We start from the raw sequence: 18,470 nt of genomic DNA, 5'->3' as shown, positions 1-18,470 counted from the left end.
CTGTATACTGTGTGTGACAGAGGCTGTATACGGAGCACAATGTGACTAGGACGCACCAGGAGATTGCGCTGAGTAATGTGATATGTGACACCTGTATACTGTGTGTGACTGAGGCTATATACGGAGCACAATGTGACTAGGACGCACCAGGAGACTGCGCTGAATAATGCGATATATGACACCTGTATACTGTGTGTGACTGAGGCTGTATACAGAGCACAATGTGACTAGGACGCACCAGGAGACTGCGCTGAGTAATGTGATATATGACACCTGTATACTGTGTGTGACTGAGGCTGTATACGGAGCACAATGTGGCTAGGACGCACCAGGACACTGCGCTGAGTAATGTGATATATGACACCTGTATACTGTGTGTAACTGAGGCTGTATACGGAGCACAATGTGACTAGGACGCACCAGGAGCCTGCGCTGAGTAATGTGATGTATGACACCTGTATACTGTGTGTGACTGAGGCTGTATACGGAGCACAGTGTGACTAGGATGCACCAGGAGACTGCGCTGAGTAATGTGATGTATGACACCTGTATACTGTGTGTGACTGAGGCTGTATACGGAGTACAGTGTGACTAGGATGCACCAGGAGACTGCGCTGAGTAATGTGATATATGACACCTGTATACTGTGTGTGACTGAGGCTGTATACGGAGTACAGTGTGACTAGGATGCACCAGGAGACTGCGCTGAGTAATGTGATGTATGACACCTGTATACTGTGTGTGACTGAGGCTATATACGGAGCACAATGTGACTAGGACGCACCAGGAGACTGCGCTGAATAATGCGATATATGACACCTGTATACTGTGTGTGACTGAGGCTGTATACGGAGCACAATGTGACTAGGACGCACCAGGAGACTGCGCTGAGTAATGTGATATATGACACCTGTATACTGTGTGTGACTGAGGCTGTATACGGAGCACAATGTGACTAGGATGCACCAGGAGACTGCGCTGAGTAATGTGATATATGACACCTGTATACTGTGTGTGACTGAGGCTGTATACGGAGCACAATGTGGCTAGGACGCACCAGGACACTGCGCTGAGTAATGTGATATATGACACCTGTATACTGTGTGTAACTGAGGCTGTATACGGAGCACAATGTGACTAGGACGCACCAGGAGACTGCGCTGAGTAATGTGATATATGACACCTGTATACTGTGTGTGACTGAGGCTGTATACGGAGCACAATGTGACTAGGATGCACCAGGAGACTGCGCTGAGTAATGTGATATATGACACCTGTATACTGTGTGTGACTGAGGCTGTATACGGAGCACAATGTGACTAGGACGCACCAGGAGACTGCGCTGAGTAATGTGATATATGACACCTGTATACTGTGTGTGACTGAGGCTGTATACGGAGTACAGTGTGACTAGGATGCACCAGGAGACTGCGCTGAGTAATGTGATGTATGACACCTGTATACTGTGTGTGACTGAGGCTGTATACAGAGCACAATGTGGCTAGGACGCACCAGGACACTGCGCTGAGTAATGTGATATGTGACACCTGTATACTGTGTGTGACTGAGGCTGTATACAGAGCACAATGTGACTAGGACGCACCAGGAGACTGCGCTGAGTAATGTGATATATGACACCTGTATACTGTGTGTGACTGAGGCTGTATACGGAGCACAATGTGACTAGGACGCACCAGGAGACTGCGCTGAGTAATGTGATATATGACACCTGTATACTGTGTGTGACTGAGGCTGTATACGGAGTACAATGTGACTAGGACGCACCAGGAGACTGCGCTGAGTAATGTGATATATGACACCTGTATACTGTGTGTGACTGAGGCTGTATACGGAGCACAACGTGACTAGGACGCACCAGGAGACTGCGCTGAGTAATGTGATATATGACACCTGTATACTGTGTGTGACTGAGGCTGTATACGGAGTACAATGTGACTAGGACGCACCAGGAGACTGCGCTGAGTAATGTGATATATGACACCTGTATACTGTGTGTGACTGAGGCTGTATACGGAGCACAATGTGACTAGGACACACCAGGAGCCTGCGCTGAGTAATGTGATGTATGACACCTGTATACTGTGTGTGACTGAGGCTGTATACGGAGCACAGTGTGACTAGGATGCACCAGGAGACTGCGCTGAGTATTGTGATATATGACACCTGTATACTGTGTGTGACTGAGGCTGTATACGGAGCACAATGTGACTAGGACACACCAGGAGACTGCACTGAGTAATGTGATATGTGACTCATGTATACTGTGTGTGACTGAGGCTGTATACGGAGCACAATGTGACTAGGACGCACCAGGAGACTGCGCTGAGTAATGTGATATGTGACACCTGTATACTGTGTGTGACTGAGGCTGTATACGGAGCACAATGTGACTAGGACGTACCAGGAGACTGCGCTGAGTAATGTGATATATGACACCTGTATACTGTGTGTGACTGAGGCTGTATTCGGAGCACAATGTGACTCGGACGCACCAGGAGACTGCGCTGAGTAATGTGATATATGACACCTGTATACTGTGTGTGACTGAGGCTGTATACGGAGCACAATGTGACTAGGACGCACCAGGAGACTGCGCTGAGTAATGTGATATGTGACACCTGTATACTGTGTGAGACTGAGGCTGTATACGGAGCACAATGTGACTAGGACGCACCAGGAGACTGCGCTGAGTAATGTGATATATGACACCTGTATACTGTGTGTGACTGAGGCTGTATACGGAGCACAATGTGACTAGGAGGCACCCGGAGACTGCGCTGAGTAATGTGATTTATGACACCTGTATACTGTGTGTGACTGAGGCTGTATACGGAGCAATGTGACTAGGATGCACCAGGAGACTGCGCTGAGTAATGTGATATATGACACCTGTATACTGTGTGTGACTGAGGCTGTATACGGAGCACAATGTGACTAGGATGCACCAGGAGACTGCGCTGAGTAATGTGATATATGACACCTGTATACTGTGTGTGACTGAGGCTGTATACGGAGCACAATGTGACTGGGACGCACCAGGAGACTGCACTGAGTAATGTGATATATGACACCTGTATACTGTGTGTGACTGAGGCTGTATACGGAGCAATGTGACTAGGACGCACCAGGAGACTGCGCTGAGTAATGTGATATATGACACCTGTATACTGTGTGTGACTGAGGCTGTATACGGAGCACAATGTGACTAGGACGCACCAGGAGACTGCGCTGAGTAATGTGATATATGACACCTGTATACTGTGTGTGACTGAGGCTGTATACAGAGCACAATGTGACTAGGACGCACCAGGAGACTGCGCTGAGTAATGTGATATATGACACCTGTATACTGTGTGTGACTGAGGCTGTATACGGAGCACAATGTGACTAGGACGCACCAGGAGACTGCGCTGAGTAATGTGATATATGACACCTGTATACTGTGTGTGACTGAGGCTGTATACGGAGCACAATGTGACTAGGACGCACCAGGAGACTGCGCTGAATAATGCGATATATGACACCTGTATACTGTGTGTGACTGAGGCTGTATACAGAGCACAATGTGACTAGGACGCACCAGGAGACTGCGCTGAGTAATGTGATATATGACACCTGTATACTGTGTGTGACTGAGGCTGTATACAGAGCACAATGTGACTAGGACGCACCAGGAGACTGCGCTGAGTAATGTGATATATGACACCTGTATACTGCGTGTGACTGAGGCTGTATATGGAGCACAATGTGACTAGGACGCACCAGGAGACTGCGCTGACGAATGTGATATATGACACCTGTATACTGTGTGTGACTGAGGCTATATACGGAGCACAATGTGACTAGGACGCACCAGGAGACTGCGCTGAGTAATGTGATATATGACACCTGTATACTGTGTATGACTGAGGCTGTATACAGAGCACAATGTGACTAGGACGCACCAGGAGACTGCGCTGAGTAATGTGATATATGACACCTGTATACTGCGTGTGACTGAGGCTGTATATGGAGCACAATGTGACTAGGACACACCAGGAGACTGCGCTGAGTAATGTGATATATGACACCTGTATACTGTGTGTGACTGAGGCTGTATACGGAGCACAATGTGACTAGGACGCACCAGGAGACTGCGCTGAGTAATGTGATATATGAGACCTGTATACTGTGTGTAACTGAGGCTGTATACGGAGCACAATGTGACTAGGACGCACCAGGAGCCTGCGCTGAGTAATGTGATGTATGACACCTGTATACTGTGTGTGACTGAGGCTGTATACTGAGCACAATGTGACTAGGATGCACCAGGAGACTGCGCTAAGTAATGTGATATATGACACCTGTATACTGTGTGTGACTGAGGCTGTATACGGAGTACAGTGTGACTAGGATGCACCAGGAGACTGCGCTGAGTAATGTGATGTATGACACCTGTATACTGTGTGTGACTGAGGCTGTATACAGAGCACAATGTGACTAGGACACACCAGGAGACTGTGCTGAGTAATGTGATATATGACACCTGTATACTGTGTGTGACAGAGGCTGTATACGGAGCACAATGTGACTAGGACGCACCAGGAGACTGCGCTGAGTAATGTGATATATGACACCTGTATACTGTGTGTGTGACTGAGTCTGTATACGGAGCACAATGTGACTAGGACGCACCAGGAGACTGCGCTGAGTAATGTGATATATGACACCTGTATACTGTGTGTGACTGAGGCTGTATACAGAGCACAATGTGGCTAGGACGCACCAGGACACTGCGCTGAGTAATGTGATATGTGACACCTGTATACTGTGTGTGACTGAGGCTGTATACAGAGCACAATGTGACTAGGACGCACCAGGAGACTGCGCTGAGTAATGTGATATATGACACCTGTATACTGTGTGTGACTGAGGCTGTATACGGAGCACAATGTGACTAGGACGCACCAGGAGACTGCGCTGAGTAATGTGATATATGACACCTGTATACTGTGTGTGACTGAGCTGTATACGGAGTACAATGTGACTAGGACGCACCAGGAGCCTGCGCTGAGTAATGTGATGTATGACACCTGTATACTGTGTGTGACTGAGGCTGTATACGGAGCACAGTGTGACTAGGATGCACCAGGAGACTGCGCTGAGTAATGTGATATATGACACCTGTATACTGTGTGTGACTGAGGCTGTATACGGAGCACAATGTGACTAGGACACACCAGGAGACTGCACTGAGTAATGTGATATGTGACTCCTGTATACTGTGTGTGACTGAGGCTGTATACGGAGCACAATGTGACTAGGACGCACCAGGAGACTGCGCTGAGTAATGTGATATGTGACACCTGTATACTGTGTGTGACTGAGGCTGTATTCGGAGCACAATGTGACTAGGACGCACCAGGAGACTGCGCTGAGTAATGTGATATATGACACCTGTATACTGTGTGTGACTGAGGCTGTATACAGAGCACAGTGTAACTAGGACGCACCAGGAGACTGCGCTGAGTAATGTGATATGTGACACCTGTATACTGTGTGTGACTGAGGCTGTATACGGAGCACAATGTGACTAGGACGCACCAGGAGACTGCGCTGAGTAATGTGATATGTGACTCATGTATACTGTGTGTGACTGAGGCTGTATACGGAGCACAATGTGACTAGGACGCACCAGGAGACTGCGCTGAGTAATGTGATATGTGACACTTGTATACTGTGTGTGACTGAGGCTGTATACGGAGCACAATGTGACTAGGACGCACCAGGAGACTGCACTGAGTAATGTGATTTATGACACCTGTATACTGTGTGTGACTGAGGCTGTATACGGAGCAATGTGCCTAGGACGCACCAGGAGACTGCGCTGAGTAATGTGATATATAACACCTGTATACTGTGTGTGACTGAGGCTGTATACAGAGCACAATGTGACTAGGACGCACCAGGAGACTGCGCTGAGTAATGTGATATATGACACCTGTATACTGTGTGTGACTGCGGCTGTATACGGAGCACAATGTGACTAGGACGCACCAGGAGACTGCGCTGAGTAATGTGATATATGACAGCTGTATACTGTGTGTGACTGAGGCTGTATTCGGAGCACAATGTGACTAGGACGCACCAGGAGACTGCGCTGAGTAATGTGATATATGACACCTGTATACTGTGTGTGACTGAGGCTGTATACGGAGCACAATGTGACTAGGACGCACCAGGAGACTGCACTGAGTAATGTGATTTATGACACCTGTATACTGTGTGTGACTGAGGCTTTATACGGAGCACTGTGCCTAGGATGCACCAGGAGACTGCGCTGAGTAATGTGATATATAACACCTGTATACTGTGTGTGACTGAGGCTTTATACAGAGCACAATGTGACTAGGACGCACCAGGAGACTGCGCTGAGTAATGTGATATATGACACCTGTATACTGTGTGTGACTGAGGCTGTATACAGAGCACAATGTGACTAGGATGCACCAGGAGACTGTGCTGAGTAATGTGATATATGACACCTGTATACTGTGTGTGTGACTGAGGCTGTATACAGAGTACAGTGTAACTAGGACGCACCAGGAGACTGCGCTGAGTAATGTGATATATGACACCTGTATACTGTGTGTGACTGAGGCTGTATACGGAGCACAATGTGACTAGGATGCACCAGGAGACTGCGCTGAGTAATGTGATATGTGACACCTGTATACTGTGTGTGACTGAGGCTGTATACGGAGTACAGTGTGACTAGGACACACCAGGAGACTGCGCTGAGTAATTTGATATATGACACCTGTATACTGTGTGTGACTGAGGCTGTATACGGAGCACAATGTGACTAGGACGCACCAGGAGACTGCGCTGAGTAATGTGATATATGACACCTGTATACTGTGTGTGACTGAGCCTGTATACGGAGTACAGTGTGAGTAGGACGCACCAGGAGACTGCGCTGAGTAATGTGATATATGACACCTGTATACTGTGTGTGACTGAGGCTGTATACGGAGCACAATGTGACTAGGACGCACCAGGAGACTGCGCTGAGTAATATGATATATGACACCTGTATACTGTGTGTGACTGAGGCTGTATACGGAGTACAGTGTGACTAGGATGCACCAGGAGACTGCGCTGAGTAATGTGATATATGACACCTGTATACTGTGTGTGACTGAGGCTGTATACGGAGTACAGTGTGACTAGGATGCACCAGGAGACTGCGCTGAGTAATGTGATATATGACACCTGTATACTGTGTGTGACTGAGGCTGTATACGGAGCACAATGTGACTAGGACGCACCAGGAGCCTGCGCTGAGTAATGTGATATGTGACACCTGTATACTGTGTGACTGAGGCTGTATACAGAGCACAATGTGACTAGGACGCACCAGGAGACTGCGCTGAGTAATGTGATATGTGACACCTGTATACTGTGTGTGACTGAGGCTGTATACGGAGTACAGTGTAACTAGGACGCACCAGGAGACTGCGCTGAGTAATGTGATATATGACACCTGTATACTGTGTGTGACTGAGGCTGTATACAGAGCACAATGTGACTAGGACGCACCAGGAGACTGCGCTGAGTAATGTGATATATGACACCTGTATACTGTGTGTGACTGAGGCTGTATACGGAGCACAATGTGACTAGGATGCACCAGGAGACTACGCTGACTACTGTGATATGTGACACCTGTATACTGTGTGTGACTGGGGCTGTATATGGAGCACAATGTGACTAGGACGCACCTGGAGACTGCGCTGAGTAATGTGATATATGACACCTGTATACTGTGTGTGACTGAGGCTGTATACGGAGCACAATGTGACTAGGATGCACCAGGAGACTGCGCTGAGTATTGTGATATGTGACACCTGTATACTGTGTGTGACTGAGGCTGTATACGGAGTACAATGTGACTAGGACACACCAGGAGACTGCGCTGAGTAATGTGATATATGACACCTGTATACTGTGTGTGACTGGGGCTGTATATGGAGCACAATGTGACTAGGATGCACCAGGAGACTGCGCTGAGTAATGTGATATATGACACCTGTATACTGTGTGTGACTGAGGCTGTATACGGAGCACAATGTGACTAGGACGCACCAGGAGACTGCGCTGAGTAATGTGATATATGACACCTGTATACTGTGTGTGACTGAGGGGCAGATTTATTAAGCCTGGTGAAGTGATAAAGTGGAAGGTGATAAAGTGCCAACCAATCAGCTCCTAACTTCCATGTTACAGGATGGGTTTAAAAAATGACAGTTACTGTAGGAGCTGATTGGCTGGTACTTTATCACCTTCCACTTTATCACTTCACCAGGCTTAGTAAATCTGCCCCTGAGTCTCTGATCTGTACATGTTGTGCTACAATGTAGCAGCCGCAGCTGTTTTCCAGTACAAGTTCTGTTCCGTATACACATTAATCAGCGCAGTCTCCCCGTGCGTTTTAGCTACAATAGCATTCTGAATAAGTCACATTTTCGGCAAAAAAGACGCCTGACATTAGTAGAGTTACACGGGACCCAGCGGTTCACTCACTGAGGCATCTGATGCTGCATGGCGTATTGAGGCTGGATGTATGAGGACACATCTGTAATGGGGGTAGGGGGCAATACAGGGAGATATCTGGACTCTTCAGGGAGTCAGGGAGATCACTACTATCTCTTGGAGTCTCCCCGACAATCAGGGACAGTTGGCAAGTATCACACACACACACACATATACACACATATACAGGGAGGCTCTCGCACCTGAGGCTGACAGTCTAGGTAGCTATTGCTGTCCGATCTCTGCTTTTCCCGGTCATCATAAAAGACAAAGCCAGCCTGGCAGATGCAGGATCCATCTGACTCCTGAAAGGAGCGTTTTACCCCCCGGCACACGCAGCTCCGAGCACCTTGGAAAAGATTCCAAAGGAAGAGAAACAGAAAAATCCCTCCACCATTAGATAACACAATTGCCCTGTACTCATGTAGGGGGTCATTCCGAGTTGATCTCTCGCTAGCTGTTTTTTGCAGCCGTGCAAACGCTTTGCCGCCTCCCACTGGGAGTGTATTTTAGCAAAAGTGCGAACGAAAGGATCGCAGAGCGGCTACAAATTTTTTTTGTGCAGTTTCAGAGTAGCTCAAAACCTACTCAGCGCTTGCGATCACTTCAGACTGTTCAGTTCCGGATTTGATGTCACACACCCACCCAGCGTTCGCCCAGCCACGCCTGCGTTTTTCCTGGCACGCCTGCATTTTTCCGAACACTCCCTGAAAACGGTCAGGTGACACCCAGAAATGCCCTCTTCCTGTCAATCACTCTGCGGCCAGCAGTGCGGCTGAAAAGCTTCACTAGACCCTGTGGGAAACTACATCGGCTGTTGTGAAAGTACGTCGCGCTAATTAATTACTCCTTTACTGCACAGATGGAGGGAGATGGGGCGGGATGGAGAACACTAAACTGTAGAAGGAGACATTGGGCTGAATGAAGGGACCCTGGTACATGACTTCCAGGGTGGTAGGGGGTGTTTAATACGCAGGGGAGGGGTGGATAGTGGAGTGGGCTTAATATTCATCATTTTCTGGTGGGAGGGCAGCTTGCTTGATAGCAGATATCTCCAGTACCTGGATATAGAATTATTAGCTTTAAATGGGATACATAAATAGAGAGTCCCTCCTGTCAGGAGGTACTGGGGACACCTATCAGGAGGTACTGAGGACACCTGTCAGGAGGTACTGAGGACACCTGTCAGGAGGTACTGGGGACACCTGTCAGGAGGTACTGAGGACACCTGTCAGGAGGTTCTGGGGACTTATGGATCAGAGCTCAGGAGCCAGAGCAATCCACCAATCAAAATATAAACGTGCATACCAGGCGTGTGGAGCTGGAGCAGGGACCAGCTGCTGGGAGGCTGATATATCCGGTTCTGGGCATAGTAGAGACAAGCTGCCAATGTATACTGAAAGGGGAGAGTTCCAGCTTTGAGAGTATACCCTCAGAAAAACTCTAGGTTAGACAGAACCTGAGATATCTGGCTGGGAAGAGCAATTAACAGGCTGGGATGGGGACCACTGCTTTGAAGTCGGATTTCTCTGTTTCCCCAGGGACGATTTTTTTTTTTAAATCTGGTACCCCTGGAAAGAGGGGACCCTCAGCTGTCGGCCTGGGGCCCCTATACTCTTGGGGCCCTTGGGCAAGTGACCATTGAGCCTATATGTAAAGATGGCCCTGTCGACAGGGACTTTAGGTCGACATGTACAGATGGGTCCATGTTTATCTTGACCTTTAATAGGATTAACTGAGACTGGCCAATCGGACTTAATCCCCTGCTGTAATGTTCTCTGTATTGTATTGCAGCTGAGAACAACAGATGAAGAGTTTATGCTAATAAGCAGGAGCGGATCTTGCCACGGGCAAGCAGGACTTTTGCCCGGGGCGCCGCCTTCCGGAGGGCGCCGGCGCCATCCGGAGGGCGCCGCACCACGGCAAGATCCGCTGCTGATGTGCCGTGCGCCCCCCGCTGCTGTCCCCCGCCGCGAATGTAACTAGACGCGTAGCGTCTAGTTCCCCTTCGTGGAGAGGACCTTTGCTGTGCGGTGCGCGATGACGTCATCGCGCACCGCACAACGCCCCCTGTATGAAGCCATGCCCCCATCGCCTGCCCGGGGCGCTCAAAACCCCGGAGCCGGCCCTGCTAATAAGCCATGGTGTGCCTAGGCACAGCAAACTAGCAAAGATAACTGTGGACCCATCTGTAGGTCGACATGAGTTTTTTTTTTAAATAATTCATTTTTTTAACCTTTTCATACTTACGATCTACGTGGACTACAATTGGGAACAGTACCCGGTGCCGAGCGCAGTGGTAGCCACGACACGGTGCTCTAATTGGGTATACCGGTCATTGTACGGAGAGATTGACACCAAAAAAAGTGCAAAAACTCATGTCGCTCTTCCGTTATGTCGACCTAGTACATGACGACCCAGAGTCCCTGTTGACCTAGAAACTGTATCAACCTACTTACTGTGGACCTAGACACCGTCGACCTTGCGTACCACACCCATTACAGTCAGTGTATATACCATGGGTCACACAGAGCGCGTGGAGAGGTCATTCAGTAACTCTGTGTACATGCGGAGTATATCCTGTCTTCCTGATTAGCTAATGGGCAGACGTTGCAGAGCGTGCTAGCAGGAAAATATTACACGCTCCTCTGTTAAACGCCCATGAACACCGCTGAGACCGCAGCCTGTGAAAGTCGTACAATATAAAACGATATTTCATTGGTGTTCTATGAAAGGAAAACATCAAACTGTGAGAGAGGAATCATAGGAGTGAGAATCCTTCTGGGAATCGGAGGGTGACCCGTCCTGGACGCACAGGTGCTGGTGGATCAATAATGCCGCTACAAAGTCCTTCCCTGGTGCACAACTGAGGGTCTGCATGAGCAAGGCCTGAGATGGTCAGCGTCTGTAGAACCCTCCATGTGCCTTTTCACCACCCAGCCACCCCTGTTACCTCCTAGTCCCTGTCCCCTTACATTACTGTTACCATCGGCCCAGATCAGTACTGCAACTCAGTGCATATACGGTGCCACTCGGACGTACAGTATGTGCAGAGGAATAGACATCGTGCGTCTGTGTGACTATATCATCCGGCTCAGAGTCCAGTCCTACGGAGCTACAGTGTACCTTTATGGTATGCAGTTACAGAAGCAATGTGAAACAATGAGGGTCATACCGAGTTGATCGCTAGCTGAAAATGTTTGCTGCGGTTAATTTAAAAAACGGCACTTCTGCGCATGTGTATACAGCGCAGTGCGCACGCACGATGTAATTTCACAACGGGCGATATACTTTCACACAAGGTCTAGTGAAGCTTTTCAGTCGCACTGCTGGCCGCAGAGTGATTGACATGAAGTGGGTGTTTCTGGGTGGCAACTGACCGTTTTCAGGGAGTGTTCGAAAAAACGCAGGCGTGCCAGGAAAAAGGCAGGCGTGCCAGGAAAAACGCAGGCGTGCCAGGAAAAAGGCAGGCGTGCCAGGAAAAACGCAGGCGTGCCAGGAAAAACGCAGGCGTGGCTGGGCGAACGCGGGGCGTGTTTGTAAAGTCAAGTCTGGAACTGAATGGTCTGAAGTGATCACAAGCGCTGAGTAGGTCTGAAGCTGCTCTGAAACTGCACAATATTTTTTGTAGCCATTCTGCGATGCATTCGTTCGCACTTCTGCTAAGCTAAAATACACTACCAGAGGGCGGCGGCATAGCGCTTGCACGGCTGCTAAAAACTGCTAGCGAGCTATCAACTCGGAATGACACCCCAACTACGCAAGTCACAATACACAAAGTACACCTCACAGCAATATTTAGCGTGCAGAAACTGCAACGCCCGACATACACAAAAGAAGCTGATTTATACATTTACTTTACCAACATGAATGACATTTCTGAGTTACTGTGACAAAGGACCGCAGCAGAATGTTTGCAGGTTCCATTTACCCAGAGAAGCCATGAAGGGGCTCGGCAGCTAATCACGTATTTGCAAATAAATGTAATAAATATCTCTGACATTCTATTACCAAATAGTATTCAAATATTGTTACAATTGTAGTTGGAGTTCAGGTGGGAACAAGGGGGGAAAGCACCCCCTTCTCTGTTTACTGTGACCTCTCCCTTTACATGCACCTGATATGTGCTTCCAGAATGATTGAGCCACTACCACTGTAAGTGTTAGCAAGAATAAAGAGAACGTTACACAGTATACAGCAATAGACATCAGACGTGGGGAGAAATGCTGACGAGTTACTCCGCCATACGCAGGGCTACATACAGTAGCTGGTAGGTAGTATACAGGGAACGTTACACAGTATACAGCAATAGTCATCAGACGTGGGGGAAATACTGACCAGTTACTCCACCATACGCAGGGCTACATACAGTACCTGGTAGGTAGTATACAGGGAACGTTACACACTATACAGCAATAGTCATCAGACGTGGGGGGAAATACTGACCAGTTACTCCGCCATACGCAGCGCTACATACAGTAGCTGGTAGGTAGTATAGAGGGGACGTTACACACTATACAGCAATAGACATCAGACGTGGGGAGAAATGCTGACGAGTTACTCCGCCATACGCAGGGCTACATACAGTAGCTGGTAGGTAGTATACAGGGAACGTTACACACTATACAGCAATAGTCATCAGACGTGGGGGGAAATACTGACCAGTTACTCCGCCATACGCAGGGCTACATACAGTAGCTGGTAGGTAGTATACAGGGAACGTTACACAGTATACAGCAATAGACATCAGACGTGGGTGGGAAATACTGACCAGTTACTCTGCCATACGCAGGGCTACATACAGTAGCTGGTAGGTAGTATACAGGGAACGTTACACAGTATACAGCAATAGTCATCAGACGTGGAGGAAATACTGACCAGTTACTCCGCCATACGCAGGGCTACATACAGTAGCTGGTAGGTAGTATACAGGGTACGTTACACAGTATACAGCAATAGACATCAGACGTGGGGGGAAATACTGACCAGTTACTCCGCCATATGCAGGGCTACATACAGTAGCTGGTAGGTAGTATAGAGGGGCCGTTACACAGTTTACAGCAATAGACATCAGACGTGGGGGGAAATACTGACCAGTTACTCCCCCATACGCAGGGCTACATACAGTAGCTGGTAGGTAGTATACAGGGAACGTTACACAGTATACAGCAATAGACATCAGACGTGGGGGAAATACTGACCAGTTACTCCGCCATACGCAGGGCTACATACAGTAGCTGGTAGGTAGGATACAGGGAACGTTACACACTATACAGCAATAGTCATCAGACGTGGGGGAAATACTGACCAGTTACTCCCCCATACGCAGGGCTACATACAGTAGCTGGTAGGTAGGATACAGGGAACGTTACACACTATACAGCAATAGTCATCAGACGTGGGGGAAATACTGACCAGTTACTCCGCCATACGCAGGGCTACATACAGTAGCTGGTAGGTAGTATACAGGGACGTTACACAGTATACAGCAATAGTCATCAGACGTGGGAGGAAATACTGACCAGTTACTCCGCCATACGCAGGGCTACATACAGTAGCTGGTAGGTAGTATAGAGGGGACGTTACACAGTATACAGCAATAGGCATCAGACGTGGGGGAAAATACTGACCAGTTACTCCGCCATACGCAGGGCTACATACAGTAGCTGGTAGGTAGGATACAGGGAATGTTACACAGTATACAGCAATAGGCATCTGACGTGGGGGAAATACTGACCAGTTACTCCGCCATACGCAGGGCTACATACAGTAGCTGGTAGGTAGGATACAGGGAACGTTACACAGTATACAGCAATAGACATCAGACGTGGGAGGAAATACTGACCAGTTACTCCACCATACGCAGGGCTACATACAGTAGCTGGTAGGTAGTATACAGGGAACGTTACACAGTATACAGCAATAGTCATCAGACGTGGGGGAAATACTGACCAGTTACTCCACCATGCGCAGGGCTACATACAGTAGCTGGTAGGTAGTATACAGGGAACGTTACACAGTATACAGCAATAGACATCAGACGTGGGGGAAATACTGACCAGTTACTCCGCCATACGCAGGGCTACATACAGTAGCTGGTAGGTAGGATACAGGGACGTTACACAGTATACAGCAATAGTCATCAGACGTGGGGGGAAATACTGACCAGTTACTCCGCCATACGCAGGGCTACATACAGTAGCTGGTAGGTAGGATACAGGGAATGTTACACAGTAAACAGCAATAGTCATCAGACATGGGGGGAAATACTGACCAGTTACTCCGCCATACGCAGGGCTACATACAGTAGCTGGTAGGTAGTATAGAGGGGACGTTACACAGTATACAGCAATAGACATCAGACGTGGGGGAAATACTGACCAGTTACTCCGCCATACGCAGGGCTACATACAGTAGCTGGTAGGTAGTATACAGGGAACGTTACACAGTATACAGCAATAGTCATCAGACGTGGGAGGAAATACTGACCAGTTACTCCGCCATACGCAGGGCTACATACAGTAGCTGGTAGGTAGTATACAGGGAACGTTACACACTATACAGCAATAGACATCAGACGTGGGGGAAATACTGACCAGTTACTCCGCCATACGCAGGGCTACATACAGTAGCTGGTAGGTAGTATACAGGGAACGTTACACAGTATACAGCAATAGTCATCAGACGTGGGAGGAAATACTGACCAGTTACTCCGCCATACGCAGGGCTACATACAGTAGCTGGTAGGTAGTATACAGGGAACGTTACACAGTATACAGCAATAGTCATCAGACGTGGGAGAAAATACTGACCAGTTACTCCGCCATACGCAGGGCTACATACAGTAGCTGGTAGGTAGTATACAGGGAACGTTACACAGTATACAGCAATAGTCATCAGACGTGGGGGAAATACTGACCAGTTACTCCGCCATACGCAGGGCTACATACAGTAGCTGGTAGGTAGTATAGAGGGGACGTTACACAGTATACAGCAATAGTCATCAGACGTGGAGGAAATACTGACCAGTTACTCTGCCATACGCAGGGCTACATACAGTAGCTGGTAGGTAGTATACAGGGAACGTTACACAGTATACAGCAATAGACATCAGACGTGGGAGGAAATACTGACCAGTTACTCCGCCATACGCAGGGCTACATACAGTAGCTGGTAGGTAGTATACAGGGAACGTTACACAGTATACAGCAATAGTCATCAGACGTGGGTGGGAAATACTGACCAGTTACTCCGCCATACGCAGGGCTACATACAGTAGCTGGTAGGTAGTATACAGGGAACGTTACACAGTATACAGCAATAGTCATCAGACGTGGAGGAAATACTGACCAGTTACTCCGCCATACGCAGGGCTACATACAGTAGCTGGTAGGTAGTATACAGGGAACGTTACACAGTATAAAGCAATAGACATCAGACGTGGGAGGAAATACTGACCAGTTACTCCACCATACGCAGGGCTACATACAGTAGCTGGTAGGTAGTATACAGGGAACGTTACACAGTATACAGCAATAGTCATCAGACGTGGAGGAAATACTGACCAGTTACTCCGCCATACGCAGGGCTACATACAGTAGCTGGTAGGTAGTATACAGGGAACGTTACACAGTATACAGCAATAGTCATCAGACGTGGGGGAAATACTGACCAGTTACTCCACCATACGCAGGGCTACATACAGTAGCTGGTAGGTAGTATACAGGGAACGTTACACACTATACAGCAATAGTCATCAGTCGTGGGGGGAAATACTGACCAGTTACTCCGCCATACGCAGGGCTACATACAGTAGCTGGTAGGTAGTATACAGGGAACGTTACACAGTATACAGCAATAGTCATCAGACGTGGGGGAAATACTGACCAGTTACTCCGCCATACGCAGGGCTACATACAGTAGCTGGTAGGTAGTATAGAGGGGACGTTACACACTATACAGCAATAGACATCAGACGTGGGGAGAAATGCTGACGAGTTACTCCGCCATACGCAGGGCTACATACAGTAGCTGGTAGGTAGTATACAGGGAACGTTACACACTATACAGCAATAGTCATCAGACGTGGGGGGAAATACTGACCAGTTACTCCGCCATACGCAGGGCTACATACAGTACCTGGTAGGTAGTATACAGGGAACGTTACACAGTATACAGCAATAGACATCAGACGTGGGTGGGAAATACTGACCAGTTACTCCGCCATATGCAGGGCTACATACAGTAGCTGGTAGGTAGTATACAGGGAACGTTACACAGTATACAGCAATAGTCATCAGACGTGGAGGAAATACTGACCAGTTACATACAGTAGCTGGTAGGTAGTATACAGGGTACGTTACACAGTATACAGCAATAGACATCAGACGTGGGGGGAAATACTGACCAGTTACTCCGCCATACGCAGGGCTACATACAGTAGCTGGTAGGTAGTATAGAGGGGCCGTTACACAGTTTACAGCAATAGACATCAGACGTGGGGGAAATACTGACCAGTTACTCCCCCATACGCAGGGCTACATACAGTAGCTGGTAGGTAGTATACAGGGAACGTTACACAGTATACAGCAATAGACATCAGACGTGGGGGAAATACTGACCAGTTACTCCCCCATACGCAGGGCTACATACAGTAGCTGGTAGGTAGTATACAGGGAACGTTACACAGTATACAGCAATAGACATCAGACGTGGGGGAAATACTGACCAGTTACTCCGCCATACGCAGGGCTACATACAGTAGCTGGTAGGTAGGATACAGGGAACGTTACACACTATACAGCAATAGTCATCAGACGTGGGGGAAATACTGACCAGTTACTCCCCCATACGCAGGGCTACATACAGTAGCTGGTAGGTAGGATACAGGGAACGTTACACACTATACAGCAATAGTCATCAGACGTGGGGGAAATACTGACCAGTTACTCCGCCATACGCAGGGCTACATACAGTAGCTGGTAGGTAGTATACAGGGACGTTACACAGTATACAGCAATAGTCATCAGACGTGGGAGGAAATACTGACCAGTTACTCCGCCATACGCAGGGCTACATACAGTAGCTGGTAGGTAGTATAGAGGGGACGTTACACAGTATACAGCAATAGGCATCAGACGTGGGGGAAAATACTGACCAGTTACTCCGCCATACGCAGGGCTACATACAGTAGCTGGTAGGTAGGATACAGGGAATGTTACACAGTATACAGCAATAGGCATCTGACGTGGGGGAAATACTGACCAGTTACTCCGCCATACGCAGGGCTACATACAGTAGCTGGTAGGTAGGATACAGGGAACGTTACACAGTATACAGCAATAGACATCAGACGTGGGAGGAAATACTGACCAGTTACTCCACCATACGCAGGGCTACATACAGTAGCTGGTAGGTAGTATACAGGGAACGTTACACAGTATACAGCAATAGTCATCAGACGTGGGGGAAATACTGACCAGTTACTCCACCATGCGCAGGGCTACATACAGTAGCTGGTAGGTAGTATACAGGGAACGTTACACAGTATACAGCAATAGACATCAGACGTGGGGGAAATACTGACCAGTTACTCCGCCATACGCAGGGCTACATACAGTAGCTGGTAGGTAGGACACAGGGACGTTACACAGTATACAGCAATAGTCATCAGACGTGGGGGGAAATACTGACCAGTTACTCCGCCATACGCAGGGCTACATACAGTAGCTGGTAGGTAGGATACAGGGAATGTTACACAGTAAACAGCAATAGTCATCAGACATGGGGGGAAATACTGACCAGTTACTCCGCCATACGCAGGGCTACATACAGTAGCTGGTAGGTAGTATAGAGGGGACGTTACACAGTATACA

The 18,470-nt window shown here is 48.3% G+C and overlaps 1 protein-coding gene across 1 annotated transcript in view; it reads right to left on the bottom strand.

Annotated features, from left to right (window-relative positions):
- The window catches only part of LOC134965400 (uncharacterized), a 72,975-nt gene that overhangs the window by 30,036 nt on the left and 24,469 nt on the right, over positions 1-18,470 (bottom strand). Inside the window, exon 8 of the mRNA XM_063941861.1 lies at positions 8,799-8,944. Within this exon, the coding sequence (XP_063797931.1) occupies positions 8,799-8,944 (146 nt within the window). The remainder of the gene's footprint in view (positions 1-8,798; positions 8,945-18,470) is intronic.

The sequence above is a fragment of the Pseudophryne corroboree genome, chromosome 10 (assembly GCF_028390025.1).
Source record: "Pseudophryne corroboree isolate aPseCor3 chromosome 10, aPseCor3.hap2, whole genome shotgun sequence".
Classification (NCBI taxonomy): Eukaryota; Metazoa; Chordata; class Amphibia; order Anura; family Myobatrachidae; genus Pseudophryne; species Pseudophryne corroboree.
The sequence above is the reverse complement of the archived record's forward strand: the minus strand, read 5'-3'. Positions and strand labels throughout refer to the sequence as shown.